Genomic DNA, 18612 nt, shown 5'->3' on the forward strand with positions numbered 1-18612 from the left:
GCGAAGACTAAGTAAACATTACAAATATGAACTCACCTAGAACTTTAAAACTTGAAAAGACTAATAAATTTAGTAATTTTCAAATTATAAACCTCAATACCAAACTCAATAATATATGCAAAATTGTAAATAAGAAGATATAATTACCAGAGTAGTTCACACACGTTAATTGTAACAACCCATTTGTTCATTGTAAATACTTTACAGATTACAAATCAATTGGAATATTCAAAAAAATTTATTTAAGGAATTCATGTTTTTACTTATTTGTCCCCAACTGTATCTCTTTACAATTTTCCGTTCCTTGCAATATGTGTGTATGGGTCTCTTACATGGTCCTTTCAATTCGTTTTTTAGTATGCAAAGATTGTTCCATGATCAATTTAAATGGAGCTAATTCAGTTTAGGTTCTTATTTCTGGAAAGTCTATCCTGTATCGTGTGATTTTCCGGATATTTCGCATTATAAAGTACACCCTTCAGTTTGACTTTGCATTATTTCTCTGATAAATATTAAAATTGATACTTCTCGTGTTGTATTTAGAAATACTGTATTTTCTTCAGAAATACTGATAACAATAAAATTGAGCGCTAGGCTTATCTGTTTCTAATACTAATCACATAGGTAAAAAAGAGTAAAGTAAGTTTCTATTTTTCAAGAGCTTCTCATCAACATTACTCAAAATATACTTTCACACTTGAAGATTCGAAACTAAAATTTTGTTTTAGTGACAACAAATATGTCCAACGTAAAATCAATTCACGTGTATCCGATTGAGCACTCATTATTTTATACCGGATTTTTATGTTACTTATCTTTTTATCTTTATTTAACTACCAAACTTGTTCTTTTATATTTGCATGCATTCAATTTTTTCACCTAAATTTAAAAGCAGTACTGGAAAATAACCCAAACTATTATTAAACGATCTTGTTCAACTGTAACCCAACTTTCATTTCTATCCATCAACACTCATTGTAATTACGCCGGAGTTTTCTCAGGGTATTGTCGCATCAATGAACACTTGACGCTAGGTTTAGCAAAGAATGCTTCTATCTACATTCTCCTGTAGTGTAAGAGCTCCAGAGTATTACACCTGAAACCGTATTAAATAGAAAATGAATATCTTTGGCAGCTAGAACAATCCCCCATCTTGAACTTCCTAAGAGGAGTGGGATCAGCTATAAACACTGAGTACCCCCAGTACAACAATCGATTGAGTCGCAGTGTATGTGATGAAATATAGGTACATACATACAATGTGTATTCTACATGATTCTATTGATCATTTAGCAACAATTATTGACATGATAGATAGATAAATAATAAGGTTTATTGTGCCCTTATATCAGAAATGCTACACCTCGCTTTCCAGTTCCAGAGTTTTAGTTAACTCCATTATATTTTATATATTAAAAGAGATTAGGTCTTCATCCTACTATTTGGGAGTATTTCCGTTTCCATATTTTACTTGAAAATTTGGTTGTATTTTGTATCTTAAAAATCACGAATGTTAGGTAATCCCAAAATGATTTATTAGTGTTTTCAATTGTTGCGAAAAATATTATTTCAACAAAGTTTCCGTCCCATTGCAATATGTACCAATGTATTGTTTTTTGGGTTCTACAAGTTTGTTTTCAGGTATGCCTTAATTCTAGTATCTACAATAATTTGCCCTCATGATTTACAGCTTTTCTGCAGCCATCCTTGATTCTTGTGGATTCTAAAAATTGTTGGCGTAATCTTTATATACTCTGTCCATTCCATAACTTTAATCATTTTTTCATTAGTGATTTATTCTTGTTTTTCTCATACTCCTTTTTTGAATATTTTCCTTGAAAATTTCCTTTTTAAGTTTTCAGTCGGAAAATTGTCTTTACTCTAGTTTACTCCGAATTTTTTTTTGTAGTATCTCCGATTTAAATTCTGTTTAGAAACATAGAATGGGGTTTATATTTCAATCGAAATGAAACGAGCTGAGATAATATCCAACCAATGTCGAAATATATAATCTTCTACTTTCTGTTTTCTTAAGACTTAGTCTTGTTTCTTCTACTATTCAGCCTCTTGAGCTTTCGTGTCATCTCTTAAAGAGGTCGGCCAGGAGGTCTCTTGAAGTTGGTTTTTCTCCATTCGCCCATTTAGTCTATCGATCTTCCATCATTCAGTCGTCGTAGTCTCTCCAATATCGTCGTCTCGATCTCGTGAATCCTACTATGTATATCCTGAATTTTCCTATCTTCTCTTATAGCTTTACTTTATATTTGATCTCTCAGGCTCACTCCATCAACAGTTCTCAATGTTTTCATCTCTGCTGCCCTCATCATGTTCGCTCGAGTTATCTCTTCATATGTGAAAGGTTTTGCGATTGTTTTTTTTATGCAAACATTACTGTGGACATTAATTTGTTTTTCAATATGAGGTCTCACATATGATATAAAAAAAGCTGTAGGAAAACATAATAGTGTTATCCATAGACAAGTTGTTTAACTAGAATTTACACCCCTTCAATTAACAATTTTTCTCAAATCTATTCTTGACCATCAAAAAACTTGATAATTAAAAAAATTTTAAAACAGGTAATAATGTAATTCCACTCCTGTATACAAGAATATGAGAAATCAATGACTTGTTTTTATTGTTTTGGGCGGAATAAGGTTTCAAACGAATCTGGATATGTACTTTACGGGGTGGTGTCAAATGATGTATTTATAACAGAAGGGAAGTGGATGCGGATCAAATTCTGATTGTTAGTGAAGTACTAAAAGTTTCAGTTTGTTTAAAAGCGACGATAAAAACACGAGATTTTTGCGTTTTGTGTTCATTTTTCATGTGTTTCTATTACTTTTTTTTCTCTATATACTTCCGAAGGAAATTAAATTTGCCGTTTTTGTAACTTCGCCAATTATTCTAAGTTTGATGTACTGTGGTATTCATTATCTATTGTTTTTCATTATAATTGAAATTACTCATTCAGAAACTAATTCTTACAAATAACTAAGTGAATTCTAACATATTTCCTAAATAAATTGACCCGAATCAAGTCATTTGCAACATAGAAATTCCGGTTAATGTTCATACGGGCCTTCCACTAAAACTTTATCAGAATAGATCGGAGTAGCCGATAAATTGCCTCGTCCACACTATCCAAACTATAAAAGTTGTAATATAACTCCACTTCGCGAACATACTGAAGATGTTCCTTGGGAAGTAGAGTAATGATTTTGCGAGGAAAACTTTATATGTTGTCCTAGTTGATAAGATTAGGAGAGTTGAGTAAAACCATAAAATATAAAGTTGGTATGTACATTGAGAGATTGCTTTATTGGGTTTATGAGCGCAAAATGTCTATATTTAGAAAACCACCGGCTTCTGTTGAACTACGTAAACAGTGCTCATTATTCATACAGACATTTGCGTGCTTCCGTGGCAAATAGTTTTTAGTAACTTTAGTTATCAATCATGTCTAGTTATACTGTATCCATCCTAAGTTAATGTTATATATATAACTAATAATTTTAGAAAAAATTGTTTTTCATAAAGAGTTTTATTTAACCTTAAATTTAGATGCCTTAAAGGTTTTATTCAAACTGAACGAAATTAACTTCTCTTCATTTCGTTTGTACAACTCCAAATACTGATACCTCTGTCTCACTTTGACTGTAAACCACTATTTTACTGAACATTATCCAAAGAAAATCGTTTACCATGCAAGCGTAATTTTTTACTTCGAAGCTTGCCCAAGCTATTACGGCTGTTGTAATGACCAAATAACAGACTTGTGACTTGTGCATTATCCTGATGCAAGAGAACAGTTTTATCGCCTTTGGTAATGTCGGAACTTGGTAGAACTGATAACCGAATTTCCTTTTTGCAGATATTCTAATAAAATTACGCCTCCAACCTCGCAAAATAGCATAGTCTTAAAGGTGAAAGCAATAACTACGAAGGTCATGCAAAAATTGCATTTACTGTTACGCATCCAACACCAAGAGTTAACTTGTATGTTTGTATGTATCGATGGACGGATTTGGGGTCTCGTGGATGTGGATGGAGGTTTCGTCCTCTGTGCAACTAATCTGCACGTCGCATTATCTGCTAGATCCAGCGTTTTCAGGTGTTTACTGAGACAACAGTGTCCCGATAGAACTCCTGTTAGTATTCGCAGATTGTTCTTACTTAGGTTGATACATTCAGCAGATCTACTCTGGTTATAATTTGTTTGGATTTTATGATTTGGATTTTTGGAGCTTAGAGCTCTAAAAGAATTACTTTCATCAACAAATGCATGTTGCAATCGTTCAAGACTAGGCTGTTCACTCAAACCGACCTTAGAATAATAGGAGATAGCGCGCAAAAGTTCTTAAGAACTTTACGTTTCGATGGCAAACTACATTTACCATTTATTCTGTGATTGCAAGGACTCACCTGCAGTCACACCTCACTACTCATTGATGGAGGTTTTTAGAAATGTAGGGGTGCAAACTCTAGTTTTGTGAAATCTCAAAATGTACATAGCGGTGGTCTTCGTGAAACCTGATATCGGTAAGCTATCTTCAATTCTGAATGAGTTTCAACAAAATACAAGTGAGTCTGGGCAGCCACAACACCAAAATATGTTTAGTAATCATGTTAGAAATTACGTTTTTCAAGAAGGCAAGTCTTATCAAAAGATCGAAAAAGCAGAATTAAAGTGATCAAATCACATACTTGTTAGGTCTATTCGGATTTCCATGGAAGGGTTTTACAGTGGAGGATATTTTTAACATCGACTATTCGTCGATTCATCCATTTATTAGCAAAATCGAATGATGCTGCAGGACAGACACAAACTGAAACAAGATCTGCGTTTTTCTCTCGTGATAGTTCAAAGATCATGCTACTATCCTCCAGTTACCTAAGCTCCTATCTCTCATTTTATTAATTACACAAGGTATCATGTGCGTGTTGATGCTTCAAAACCTTTCGATGAACATTTTGGAACAGCTCTTCAGCTGCTTATGAAGATTGTGACTTGTACATACGTTTTCGACCTATGTCTCGACGCGAATCTTTAGACTTTGTTTACGAAAGGAAGTTCCGCTCTGCAAAGTTAAAGATAAGATTGTGCAATTACGATCCATGTTGGGAATTATGTCGTTGTCTTTAATTGCAGCATATATCCTATTGACATAACGAATATCTCTATTAAAATCAAAATGATTTTATGTTGTTCTTCTTATAGTTCTTCTTGTAGTTCTTCTTATAGTACTCTTGTGAATATCATCAAAACAATTAGTAAAATTTTCAGTGGTACGTGATAACCTCCACAACGTTGTTTCTCAACAACACTTTTTAAATAGAACTCCTGTAGTAGTTCCATAACAACTGTGAAGATGTATTTCTATAATATTCATAAATACTACCCAGTATCTGCTTGGATCCATTTTCACGTTTAAATGAGTTTGGGGTTCTATCTATATTAGATAGGCCCTATGATTCACTGTTACATTAACTAATAATTTCATTTTTAATTTGTTAGATAGCTTAGATGATTCAGTTTCCAAAGTATAAATAACAAGATTTTATCGTTGGCATTTCTATTTAATTCGAACATATTCCAAATGTCGCCATTAAATATTTGTATTTATTATTTTATATTCTTTGGGTAGAGGCCGCGGTACAAATACTTCAGGACCATACTTTTCCAATTTAAACTCCGGATTAGCAGCAACATATCCGTACATGTGATTAGTACTCTCTGGAAGTTTGCCCAATTTTCTAAGATCTTTTTCCGCTTCAACAAAAACTCTCCTTAAAAGTTGCGACTTTGTTGTATATTCCTTCATAGTTTCTTGCAAACTTTTATATTCATCCAGCTGCCATCCCCATTTTGATCTCCAAATTTTCTCCGCACCATCTTCGGAATTTATGAAAGCTTTCCACAAGAGATCATCTCTCGCAAAATCTCTTATTTGCTTTCTTGCAGCCATTAGTTTTACTCAGAAATTATTATAATCCTATTTTAGAGCAGATAAATTCAATTAATTCTCGATGGATGTATGACATATAGAACAATAATCATTTGTATACTAATGTCACGATTGACATGAATGGAAGAGTGATTCAAGAAAATTTTACGAAACCGATACCATTATAATTATGTCTATCTATTAGAATAATTTGGAAAGATTTGAACAAGTGATGTGTAGTTTTTTTATGACTAAATAAATTTTAATTTATGCAACTAATTGAAAATATTGATTCATATTATCCTATCAACTGAGTAAAAACTGACAATATGTAGGTACTTGGTTTACAAGGAGTGTCCCAACAAAGAAAACACAAAAATTTTGGAAAAGCTTTTACCTCCATATACTCTTCCCAGCAATGTTCAATAAGTTATATACCCTTTTAATTATTAAAATCGTCAAGTTTCTCAAGCAAGTTTTTCAAGTCTTGGAACCGATATTCCAAGGGGTCAAATACGGTGCATGACGTAGCAATTCAAACTTTTATTCAATAATTTCGCGTGTGAGTTGGTGCATTGTCTTGATGAAACAACATTTTCTTCTTAGCTAAATTCGGCCGTTTTTGCTTGATCGTTCCACTCAAACGTGGCAAGAACTTCGCATAATACTCGCCGTTGATAGTTTTTCCCTTTCCAATGACAATTATTCCAAGCGCATCCCAAAAAACCTACGCCAGGATATTACTTGCAGATTAAACAGTCTTTGCCTTCTTTGGAGTCAGTTCTCCCTTTTCAGTTCATTGATTTTAATGTTCTTCGGCTTTAATTCTGTGAAACTACTAAACACTTGATGGAAACATTTTCACAATGCTGTTTTTGTTCCATTGTTAGCAAACGCGGCTCCCACCTTACGCTCAGCTTTCTGATGTCCAAATTTTCAGTAAATATACGATGTACTGCATTTTTTTAAATGCCTACTATATCTGCTAGCTAATTTTTAAAATCGTAGAAAAGTCTTTGGATAATAAACTACTGTTAGCTGAGCTGGCATTTTTTCAGTCCTCATCCTAAGAACTAGAGCGATTCCTTGAAAGTTTTTAAAGTTATTGACCCCTATCTCTATTTCTTTATGAAGACCTGATGACAAAATTCTTCAGAGCACTACAATTTATAAAAAATAATTTCATTTATCCCAATAAGACTGACAACGCTCCGTGCAACTGATGTCTGAAGCATTTGACTTTTGATTGACTAGAAACAGATGCAACGCCACTACATTGGAAGAAGCCAACTCTCAGAAATATTCTGACGAATGGAAAAGACACTTCTCTGTGTTAATAAGCTACGTCTGCCTGTCGAGTAGGTCTTATAGATACTGCTCTGAGTGGGATTATACTGGACCGCTCTTACAGTACCGCTTTGTGGATTTATTTCAACGTACAATATTTTACTGTTGATAACCCAGAGTAGAACATTTCTGGAGTTGTCATCTCATTTCGTCTACCACTGCGATGTTGATCTTCGCAGGTAACAAATATTTTACTGTTGATAACGAAGGAGCAGCCTCACCCAGAGTATAATCTAGTTCAACTTTTATATTGGTTGGTATTAAGACCTTCCAAATAAAAGTTTTGTATCATATAACGATGACCAATTTTTTATGCTTACAAATTCACTGAAAATATTCACTATTAATGGCCACCAAACAACGTGACGTCTTCTAACTTGAAAAATATAGTGTTTAGCTTGTGTACTTTCTAATCCAGTGGTATTTTTCAAGCAACTAACACCTTCTCTAGGTCAGGCCAGGTAATTTTGGGATCATCCTCGTACTGCGAGTCAACCAAGCATCACATTCAATTGGTTATTTCTGGATATATTTATAATTTCTAATATCCTTCTATTATAGTAAGGCATTAGTGTTATATTATCATAATGTTTCCTTTGAAACACTGAATTGATAATTTATAATTTTTTGAATTACCTCTAGTGTAGTGATTTGTCATAGCATCACTTCCAATTTTAATTTCGTTTCACCACAAAGTACGCGACAGCAAATTAAATTCGTCAGTTATCATATTTAGCAGCCAGTTGCAATAACTGAATGATATAGATGAAATCTACAAAAAATAGAAGGAACATAGAATTACATTGCACTTCTCTTTTAATGAATTTACCTGTACTCTGTCATAATACGGTTAACGGCGGTTTTGCTTATTACCAAGTCTCTAGCCATCGCTCTGATACACTCTAGTCGTAACAGTTGCATTTCTCATGCTTTCAAAATACGTGCCCGTCATATCAAATGCTTTGTGGTTTGTAAAAGTCATCGTATACAACTTTTAAGTGAATTTCATATCAAATTTGGAACGGACAAATCGGAATGAAATGTAAATAAACAAAGTACAGTTACATTATTTGATATATAAATAATTTTGTGATTTTACTATGGCCCACCACTTATCTTTATATAATTGCATATTATCTTTTTAACCTCTTCCCAGTAACATTGACAATAATATTCGAAAATATTTGATATTATTTTTAATAAGTTAGGATATATTTTTTTCCGTTCGTCTTTCTGTCCTCAGATGAAGCATGTAGCGAGCTCGGATTTTTTGCATTTAATTCCTGTATAGCTGTAGATATACCAAATTTGTACTAAATTTTTGATATTAAGAATTTACAGAATATATATTTCAAACTTGAAGCTCTTCAAGTTCTGTTGTGCTCTTTTAGCTTTAGTCTCTTTAATTTACCACTCCATCCGTTTCTGACTTCTGTTCTCTCTCTCTCCCCTCTTAGTTATTTACAGCCTTCTCAAATTTGATGATTGGCCTCTTATCCATTTCCATTCCGACCTGCATCTTCTGATTCTTGGCAATTCTGTTTGCATTTATTTGGTACACATATATTTTTTATAACTTTGAGTTAGTAAAGTACTAATTCGTTGCAATATGGGTTGCTTTGTTTTTATGACAGTACCCAGCATTAAGTAGCTGAATAATATGTTATACAGGGTGTTTCTACATTCAACCGACAAAGCTCTACACAGAAAGATCTCAATAAATGATTCATTTTGATATAGGAATACGATCCCTTACGGGGCCTAGTTGTTGACATATAGGGTGTAATTAAAATCAAAAATTTGTCATAAATTAGAACGCCTTTGCATGGAAAAAGTGCGGATTTTCTTCATCCCAAACGTGACTATTTCTAAAGTTGAAAATCTAGCTACGTCGGTATACAACACATATTTTGGAAAATTTCGATTTTCACGGCACTCTTGTGAATACCAGTTTGAAAATTCCATATGTACCTTTCTGGAAGAAATGTTGGATGAGTTGTTGGAGAATATACCGTTAAATATAAGACAACACATATGGTTTCAACACGATGGGGCATCTGTTCATTTTGCTGCATCAGCGGAAAGAAATTACAGAGAGATTACAGACAGAGAGAAAAATGGATTGGTCGGAGTAGACCCAATTGTTGGCCTCCAAAATCACCTGACTTAAATTCTATCGATTTTTTATATGGGGCTATATGAAGTCCTTAGTGTACGAAACAATCATCGAATAGCTAGAATTCAAGCTGCGGCAGTAATCATTCAATCCCATCCAGATCTATTCTCAAAGACACGTTTTTCAATGACAAAACGGTGTAATAAGTGTATTGAAGTAAGCGGCCAACGGTTTGAACAATTGAGATTATGAATAATTTTTATTTGTTTTGAACTACTTACGATTAATCATTATACGAATTTAAATGAATAATTAATTAATTTGTAAATTACTTACGTGCTTACAGACTTCTGTTTAGAGGCAAATTTCTACAACACCGTTCATTTTATCTGCATGTAAAGTTATTAGTTTTTTAACTAAAAATAATCAGGCAATTTACAATAAAATTAAAAAAAGAATTTGCTCCAGTGGCGTACAAAACAGGGGGATAAAAGTGACAACTAACCCTGACAGCGCGCCATTGGTTAATTTTTACTTTATTAAGGAGCAGGTTTGTTTTACAATTTTAAAACTTGTTTAAAAATCTTTAAAACATATAAACAAGTGGTTTTCCACAAATTCTGAACTCAAAAGAAAATATCACATCAGCAAATATCAGCAATAGATTATATAATAATAGGCAATAAAAAATTTTGAACACGTACTTATACCGGATTAATTTTTAAAAAGTTCTTTAAAACGATAAATCATTTAAAACAAAAATATTCATGAAAATGTGGCAAATTCACGAAATTTCAACCGGGAAAATGTGAAAACAAACCCGCAAAAACCGGAATAAAGACGGAAAGACATACATAATTGAAGACCATTTTATATGCGGTTCATTTCTAAGTACTAAAATTAAAATAAATAATATTCTTATCAATTTAATATAATAAAACGAGAAAAATATTGAATGAGAAAAATAATTAACATGATTTCCATATTATCAGAATAATAACATTATTTTATTTAGCTTTTTATTAATTCATGAATATATATTGAGAATATTTTTGGATTATAATTTTTAATGTCAAATTATAGTATGAAGATACATAATTTTATTGATAATTACACTTTTATGAATCTCTCTATGTATTCGTTATTTGAATTAGTGTTGTTTCCAAGCTGTCATTTTGAACTGTCATTTGAGAAATAAATATAGTTGCATCGAATACTTTAATAAAATGAAACGTCATACCGTTTCCACATTCTGTCACTTTTAGAGTGTAACTTGTATTTCTATTTAAATTTAAACCGTAGTATATAATCAAAATGTCGAATTTACCGGCTATTTGGAAAGAATTTATGAAGCCTTTAAAATTAATGGAAACTCAGATGAAAGCAGCAGAAGAATTTTTTCGACCAAAAGTGTTAGAACTCATGGACCTAGATAAAAATGAAATTACTCATGGAAAGGACAAGGTAGAAATGAAGATGCGAATGCCGGAATTTAAACCAGAAGAAATTGTAGTTAAAACAGTTAATGGAAATTCGATCGAAGTGGAAGCGAAACAAGTACAAACAAGTGATGATAAAAATAGACATACAACTGCTAAATACATCAGAAGGAGATTCATTCTACCATTTGGGACAGACATTAAAAATGTTTCCTCTACATTGTCAAGCGACGGTACATTAACCATAACTGCTCCAAGAAAAATGGAAGATATTAATGAGAAATTGATTCCGATCGTTGTTGAAAAACGTAAAGACAGCCTCGTAAAATTGAAAAGTGGGGAAAATAATTAGTTATTGAAGATAAATGATCAATTATGATATGGAGGAATTTTGGTATTTCAACAATTTTTTTTATCAAAAATATTTTGTAATTATGAATTGGGTATTTTTAAATGATAATTTGTGATGAATAAAATCTTAGTAGCAGGAGTAGAATTTTTTATTTTATATCATAAATATGTTTTGTCAGTTTGCTCAGGGAAATTATACATCACAAGTCCGGTCAAGTAACTTCATCGGACTGAAATAGTTGAATTAACACCAAGTTACTTCTGAACAATTCATATTGAAGTAAGTAAATTATTTATAAATAACTACGGTAATTCCGCATTTCAAATTATTTAAACTATTCACAGGGCCTTACATCAGACAAATTTCTTTTGATTGCGCACAATTTGAAACAGTATTAAACAAAATATTGAGCGATACAGTGTTTTTGGATGTAGCGATCTCATAGAAAGTACAGTATTTAAAAAAAAATAATAACAGCTAGGTCAACTCCAAGGGCGTCGTCAAGGGGCGCAGGGGTGGTAGTTGCCCCCCCCCTAGAGATCAAATGTATCTAACCGCAAAGCGACCAAAGTCGCAAGGCCGTGCGGGAATTGACTTCCTTACCTACCTATTAATAAATTACGCATCGCATATCAAATTAAAATTTAATGTAAACTGTAGGAAGTATTGAAATATTCAGAATCACGTTAAGATTTTGACATCCGTTTTCAAAATTGCCATCATTTTCATTACGACTATATCAGATTTGCAAAAACGCTAATAAACAGTGTAAAAATATGTAGGTAGATGGCACGATAGGCTTAATCTAACAAATCTATGATGATGATGACCTAAAGAAACAAATTCCTCTTTTTTCCGAAATGGAAAAAGCATTAAAAATTTTGATCACTTTACCATGCACGACTTGTATAGTAGAGCGTTCCTTTAGCAGCCACAGAAGACTAAAAACATGGCTAAGAAGCATCATGGCTGAAGATCGCTTTAATAATGTACACAGAGCTATAATAAATAAAAACCTGAATAATTTTAATGATAGAGTGCTTGAAAGTTTTGAAAAAAATCCCCGCAGGTTATGTTTTAATTGAATATTATTTTTATTAAAATATATAATTATTACTGTGCTTAAAAGTTTGATATAGTTATTGTGCTGTTCAGGGCTTGTGAAGTTTTATACATTGCCTCCCTCTAGTCATAAGCAAACACAAAATATTACAAACACAGAAAAACCCAGTAAATACGTAAAACTCCAACCTAATCTTAATGGCCAAGAAAATATTCTGATTCCAGCGTGACGTCATGTGCATGGCATGTCAAACTGTGTGTATCTTGCTTGTGCAGAAGTTATAATCATGTAGACTTATACTTTACTAGATCTTTTTCCTGCTTTCTTATAGTTTTTTTTATAAATAAATAGCGGTGTATATATTAGTTACTTAATACGAAAATATTAGTATTATAGTTAATATAATTCGCATTAATATAATTTGTTCAGAAATAATTTTATGTTAATTTGGATATTCCACTTTCATTTCTCCACGTATGTAAAATAATAGCAAACAACACCCTCAAAGAGGTCATGACACACAGGACTGATAATTCAACTTTTGGCCCGTGTAGTGTATACGATTTTTCATCATAATTCGGTCCAATGTACTTACTTTCGTGCAGGGACGGATGTTTAAAATTTACTCCCAAAGGGCATTACAAGGGCCAAAAGTTGTTTGATAGGCACTGCGCATCATGATGCCCTTTCGTACGATCTTTCGTTCTTTCTGTTATGGTCGAAAGTACGTACCTTCGACCGAAGTATGAAATAAATGTTGGCGCTTCATTTGAAATTTATCCTGATGCTAACTTGCCGCTACCCTTATTTAACACATTTCGACGGTCATTTCTCATATACAGTGTTTTTCTAATTTACTCACGACCGTGTTTTCAGATCAAATAAAAAAATAAAAATTAAGTATCTTTCTCTTGTTATGTTGTTTTTCAGTCTTGTATTAAGCGAACAGGCAGTCCCTTAAAGTAAAACTTTTTTATTTTCTATTATGTTATGGTTTTTGTGTTTTCTGTATGGTCTCAGCGTTAATTTACATTAATTATCTATCATCAATATTTAATTGTTTATATTTATCTTTTTTGTCAATTATCTACTCACATTTATAAAATAAACAATTTTACATTTTAATTTTGCAAACAGAACATTGAAAAATTTTTATTTTTTTCTTTACAATTTATAGACACTTGAAAAAAATATAGCTCTTTATTCAAAGTATGTAGCGATCTTTCTTCGCGAGTGTTTGAAGGCAAAGCTCAGGTATCGGATTGCCTCGAGCGCCAGTTTTTTATCGTGGTATACTCCATTTGCTCCTGGCATCGTCAGTGAATAAAATACTGCAGGGTTCAGTGTGTTGATGACGAATACGCAGAAGCCAGTTGAATTGAAGTTTATTACACTTGCCCTCCAATCTTGGGTATTTGCGTCTAGTGTTACTTCCGAAGCTTTTGAAGTACGGAACCGTTTAATAAAGCGAAACAACGGTTAAACATAATTTCCTTTATTTAAAACTGAAATAAAAATAAACTATTAATGAAAATACAAGAAAAACAAAGCTGGGAAAACCAACGATAATAAAAACGTAAACTCTACGGTTACTAATAACTGCCAAGCGGAGTTAAGCGGCGTACAAATACTAAGCTCTCGGTCGGTCAAAGCTTTAAGGTGATGGCTGCGGTTCTCAAATTTCACATTAGCAAATTACCGTATGCGCGTTTATCAATTCCAGTAAACACTTTTCAAACTGTTTGCCTACTCAGTTGGCTGAAAACCCTAACACGACCACCACTGAGATGTGGATACTTAGCGACCACAGGGGTAGTTTCGCGAATACTCGTGATTTGAGAACAACAATCCGTCAAACTAACTTAGGTTTCTAACCTGAACTGTCCGGTGCACTATTCGGCGATTGTTGCAGATACTATTACTAACCCACAATTCAGTGAGTTATCCTATCGCCTTACCTGGGTTTCTCTCACTTAATCCCGGACGGACTTGCGCAGAAACCCTTTTATGAACACCTAATCTTGTCTTTGCTGTGTACTACGTGATGAATGGGCTGCTGGTTCTTCCAGAATTCACTTTTTTCTTCCAAATATTGAGTCGTCTACAGGTATTCCCCTTCTATCAATCTGCTGCACCTGAACGGATTTCGGTCGGCCCTGCATGCTATGATTCCCGATGCGAAGCCGAGGGCACCATGTAGCGCAGGCCCGTGGTGTATACAATTTTTCTTCATAACTGGTTGAAAGTACGTTGTTAAATTTACTTACTACTAACAGTAGTTAAAAGATTGTTGTAGCGACAGAATAAATAGTCCTTAATTACGAGTATAATTACGCATGAGAAATTTTTTCCTCCCGCTGTTATAGGTACGTGTACTTCTTACAGGAAGTAAATGTTAAACTTCCGTCCCTGATACTAGGGACGAAAGTACGTACTTTCGACCATGTACTTGGTTGGTTGTAAATAATAGTAACTTCGTTACAAGTAAAAGATAATTTTGTCTCTGTATTTGATAAACTCACCTCGTTAGCTCGTGTTTTATTGACATTGTAGTTTAGGTTGTTTATGGTTGAATGTTTATGGTTGCTCCGCTCATTACCGAAATTAAACCTCCTTCCTTATAACAGACTCCGTGTTACTATGAATTATTTACATCTAGTTTCATAATTATTTTCTTCTAACATAACTTTTATGACAATAAATCCAATGTCTTTCTTTTAACAAAAATAAATCCGGATAGATTTAAGTGATCAAGGAATGGGTATGTTATGTAGTAGCATCGGAAAATTTATTCATAGATTCTAATACGAGATATTCATATTATACGTCAAAGGGGAACAAACATGAGAAGAGTAAGAAATAAAATTATTGGATGATATGTTTATGCAAGATGAATAAAAAATTAATCGTTGTCTGACTTTCATGAAGATTAATGAGAATGTTAATATGAAATAAGAAAATGTTTCTCGTCTATTCGCATTATAAAAATTGTATTTTAAAATTGTTAAATATCCATATAATGAAAGAATTGCATATCTAAGAGAGTGTTTTTGGCATAGATCTATTTAATAAAGAACAACAAACATTGTTACAAAGGAATAGATATCCTAAAAATAATGTTTCTTATTTTTTTCCTATTTCATTTCACATTTTCCTTCAATTGCTATGTCAATAGGTATCTTTCATTTGATAGAAATTTGTACAAGTTATGTCATTTAGTTTGTTTTTGATTACCATTACTATCAAACTACTTCGTAACTTGAGGAGTGTGCTCAATGAGCATTATTCTAATTCTAATTTCCAATTTTCCAATTGTAGAAAAATAATATAACGAATTTCGTTTGCACCATACAAGCACGGAAGATGACTAATCTTCTAAAAGCTCAGTTTAGGTCTCAAACTAGAAAATTATTAATGGTATCATGTTGATACGTCGAAGATTGAAAATTTAACCGATTCTGAAAGCTAAATGCATCTTCCGTGGTACAATTCAATGGTTTAAATGATCATAAAGTTCTACTCAGAAGTGCCGCGTTTGCTTCGCAGGAGCGTTTCTCGTCACAACATGGACGAGCTTTTGCGGCGTTTCTTAATCGTAAACGAAAGGTGAATCTAACACAATCAATCAAACACCAAACAACAGTCAAAACAGTTGGTTAATCATGATATAATCCCCCACTACCACAATGATGGACACATGGCAAAAATCCATGACTTGAATCTGAAGATTGTTCTCTCATCTACTCTATTTTGTAGATTTTGACTTGAGCGAGTCTTATTGTTTCTTGACTTGATGCAAAATCTTCGGAAAGGATAAAAATTTAAGAATAGGTGAACAAAGAATAGACAAATTATTTATCCAAAAACATGTGCCCACGGATTTATAAATCTGACCTCGTACAATTTCCGAAAAGGTATACAGGCTTAACAAAACGCGGAGTGCTTTTAAATTGTTGGGTCACAATAACATTAAAATTATATTACTTGTTATCATTCAGCTCACTTGAATTCAACTCGAAAAGAGGCATATTTATAACTGAAACGTGCTAGAAATAATTTACAAACTTCAAAGAAATTGTTTGAAGTATTGCAAAGCAAACAAATAAGTTTGTATGAGTTACAGTGCGTTTGTAAAGTATGGAAATAAGAATATATCTTGAGAAAATATAACGAAGAAATTTTGGGAGTGGTCCCTATCAACCATTTAAAATATACCTGTAGATTTTTCTCACATATGAAGATTATTCACAATTCTTATATCGTCAACATAAATAATAGAGTGATTTTCATATAGTTTGTTATATAAAAGATTAGTATATTTCATTAGGAGTCTGGAAAGGGTTTTTCCATGCGCGCGTGAAAAATTCTCTTGTGAGGCTAAGCCGAAAATGGGAAGTCATGCAAGCAAGGAAAAATCCATTTCTGTACGTGTAATGAACGATACTTTTTATTATACTTAATATCATTACTATACGTACTAGTACAAAACATGATTAACATTTCCATAGCAATAATATATTTTTTATTGTCATTATTTTATTTTCTCTCAGTTTAATTCATGTAATTATTAAAAATGTGCTCGGAAAAAAGGGAAAACCAGTGCTGCTTTGTCACCAGCAAAATCCATGTCGAGATGGAATATATGGAATAGCGATTTCTCAAAAAAGTTTAAAGTGTAAGGATGATATTCTTCTAGTTTATTTTGTCGAAAAAGTCAAGAATATGAAATCTTCTACGTTATGGAGTCGGTTCTCAACGCTGAAGAGTTGTTTAGCTATAAAGAAATTGCCGGCCACAGAAAATTTCAAAAAACAGGGTACTAACGCAAAACAATTAACCACATTTTTATGTTAAGCTTCAGATAAACAATATCTATTGGCAAATTGATTTTAGTGTTTGGGGGATCTTTGGCGCTTGCCGTAGAGATAGTTTACGATGTGGACGCTTTTCGCTGTTGTTTTTGCGAGATGGAAAAAATCGTATGTCAAGAAGTTTTACCATTACCAATGAGGGATTTACATTCGAGCCCTATGCACTTTACCGTGAATATGCAGATTCATGACCTAAAAATATAAACAACAGAAGATTATTTATTACATACCGAAATCGTAAATACTCAACATGTTGTATGCCATACCATCAGCGCTGTTTCGAAAGTTGATGCAAAATACCTGAAGCTGGGAAAACCCAAAGAATAATCTGGACATGAACCAAGACGTTCTCGGCAACCATGTTCGTGGAAAGCGGCGCTGATTTGCTCAGTCCGTTCCAACGTAGCAGAAGGATATATAGAAGAATTCGTACAAAGAAAAATATTACATAAATTGATAAATCTACCTCTTTTGCAAAATATAAGATTTGCGACATTACATTAAGATAAGCAAAACATCTGCGAACCGTTTGCTTCAACATTTTAAGTTCTGAAGAATAAAACACCGACGGAACAAAATTGCAATAATACAAAATGTACAATAAATGTTAGTATTAGCACCAACGATTCCTAAATATACTAATTATGTTGTTGTTTCCAAAAAAGTATTATAAATAAATAATTAATTTTATTTTTTTTTATCTAGCCCACAGAAAAAAATTCTGGATTGAGAAAAATTTTCCGAGCACTATTCTCCAAATGCCACCTTTACGTCTTTGCAGAAACAGATGAAAATAAGGTGTTTTCATAAAAAATAATAATGAGGAAAATATTCATAATTAGGATGGAAAGGAATCATATGGTAAGATTTTACGTCTTAAAGAAAAGTCGAAACGTCAAAATTTATCTTTCTTTTAAAAAATATCAAAAAAAACTACTTTTAAAACAGAAGAGACCTAAAATCAAGAACATTTAGATGCATTAATATATCAAAAGGTCTAAGAAATAAGAAATGAAAGAAAAATTCTTTTCTGTTACATCGAACATAACTCTTTATATTAGTTTTAAGTTAGTTTTTAAGGTGAATAAGCATGGCTAAGAGAGTCTTGCCATGCTTGTCTCGCATCTCAAGACTGACGAACAGGAAACTCGTTTCCCTCTGTCGGACTACTTTGTGATTTATATTCCTTTGTAATGTACTGTTACTCTGATAAATAAATAAGGAAATAAATAAATTCAGTTAAAAACGCTTCTGATATCAAATTGAATGGAAATAACCTAAAAGCCTCCAAACTGCTCTTTTCATTTCACACTTCAGCTCTTTTTAGCTATAAATTAATTTGCTAAAGTAAAGTCTTATTTTTTATATAGATTAAGTTTCAAGAAAAATTAGAATGATATGTTAATGACCAATGGTTGCAAGACTTGTATAGTTCGACTCAGAAAGCAAAGAAATCTTATGTTTTTGTTACCA

The 18612-nt window shown here is 32.7% G+C and overlaps 2 protein-coding genes across 4 annotated transcripts in view; both read left to right on the plus strand.

The window, feature by feature from the left end:
* LOC130447457 (ephrin type-B receptor 1-B) overlaps window positions 1-18612 on the plus strand; it is a 779444-nt gene that overhangs the window by 123694 nt on the left and 637138 nt on the right. The window lies entirely within an intron of this gene.
* On the plus strand, window positions 10729-11205 carry LOC130448289 (alpha-crystallin B chain-like). The gene has a single exon (XM_056785575.1). It carries the CDS (start codon window positions 10729-10731, stop codon window positions 11203-11205), a length of 477 nt encoding a protein of 158 aa, XP_056641553.1.

The sequence above is a fragment of the Diorhabda sublineata genome, chromosome 8 (genome assembly GCF_026230105.1).
Source record: "Diorhabda sublineata isolate icDioSubl1.1 chromosome 8, icDioSubl1.1, whole genome shotgun sequence".
NCBI classification, from domain to species: Eukaryota; Metazoa; Arthropoda; class Insecta; order Coleoptera; family Chrysomelidae; genus Diorhabda; species Diorhabda sublineata.

Excerpts from the sequence above, each read along its gene's own strand:
- LOC130448289 (XM_056785575.1), top strand. The coding sequence starts at position 10,729 with ATGTCGAATTTACCGGCTATTTGGAAAGAATTTATGAAGCCTTTAAAA.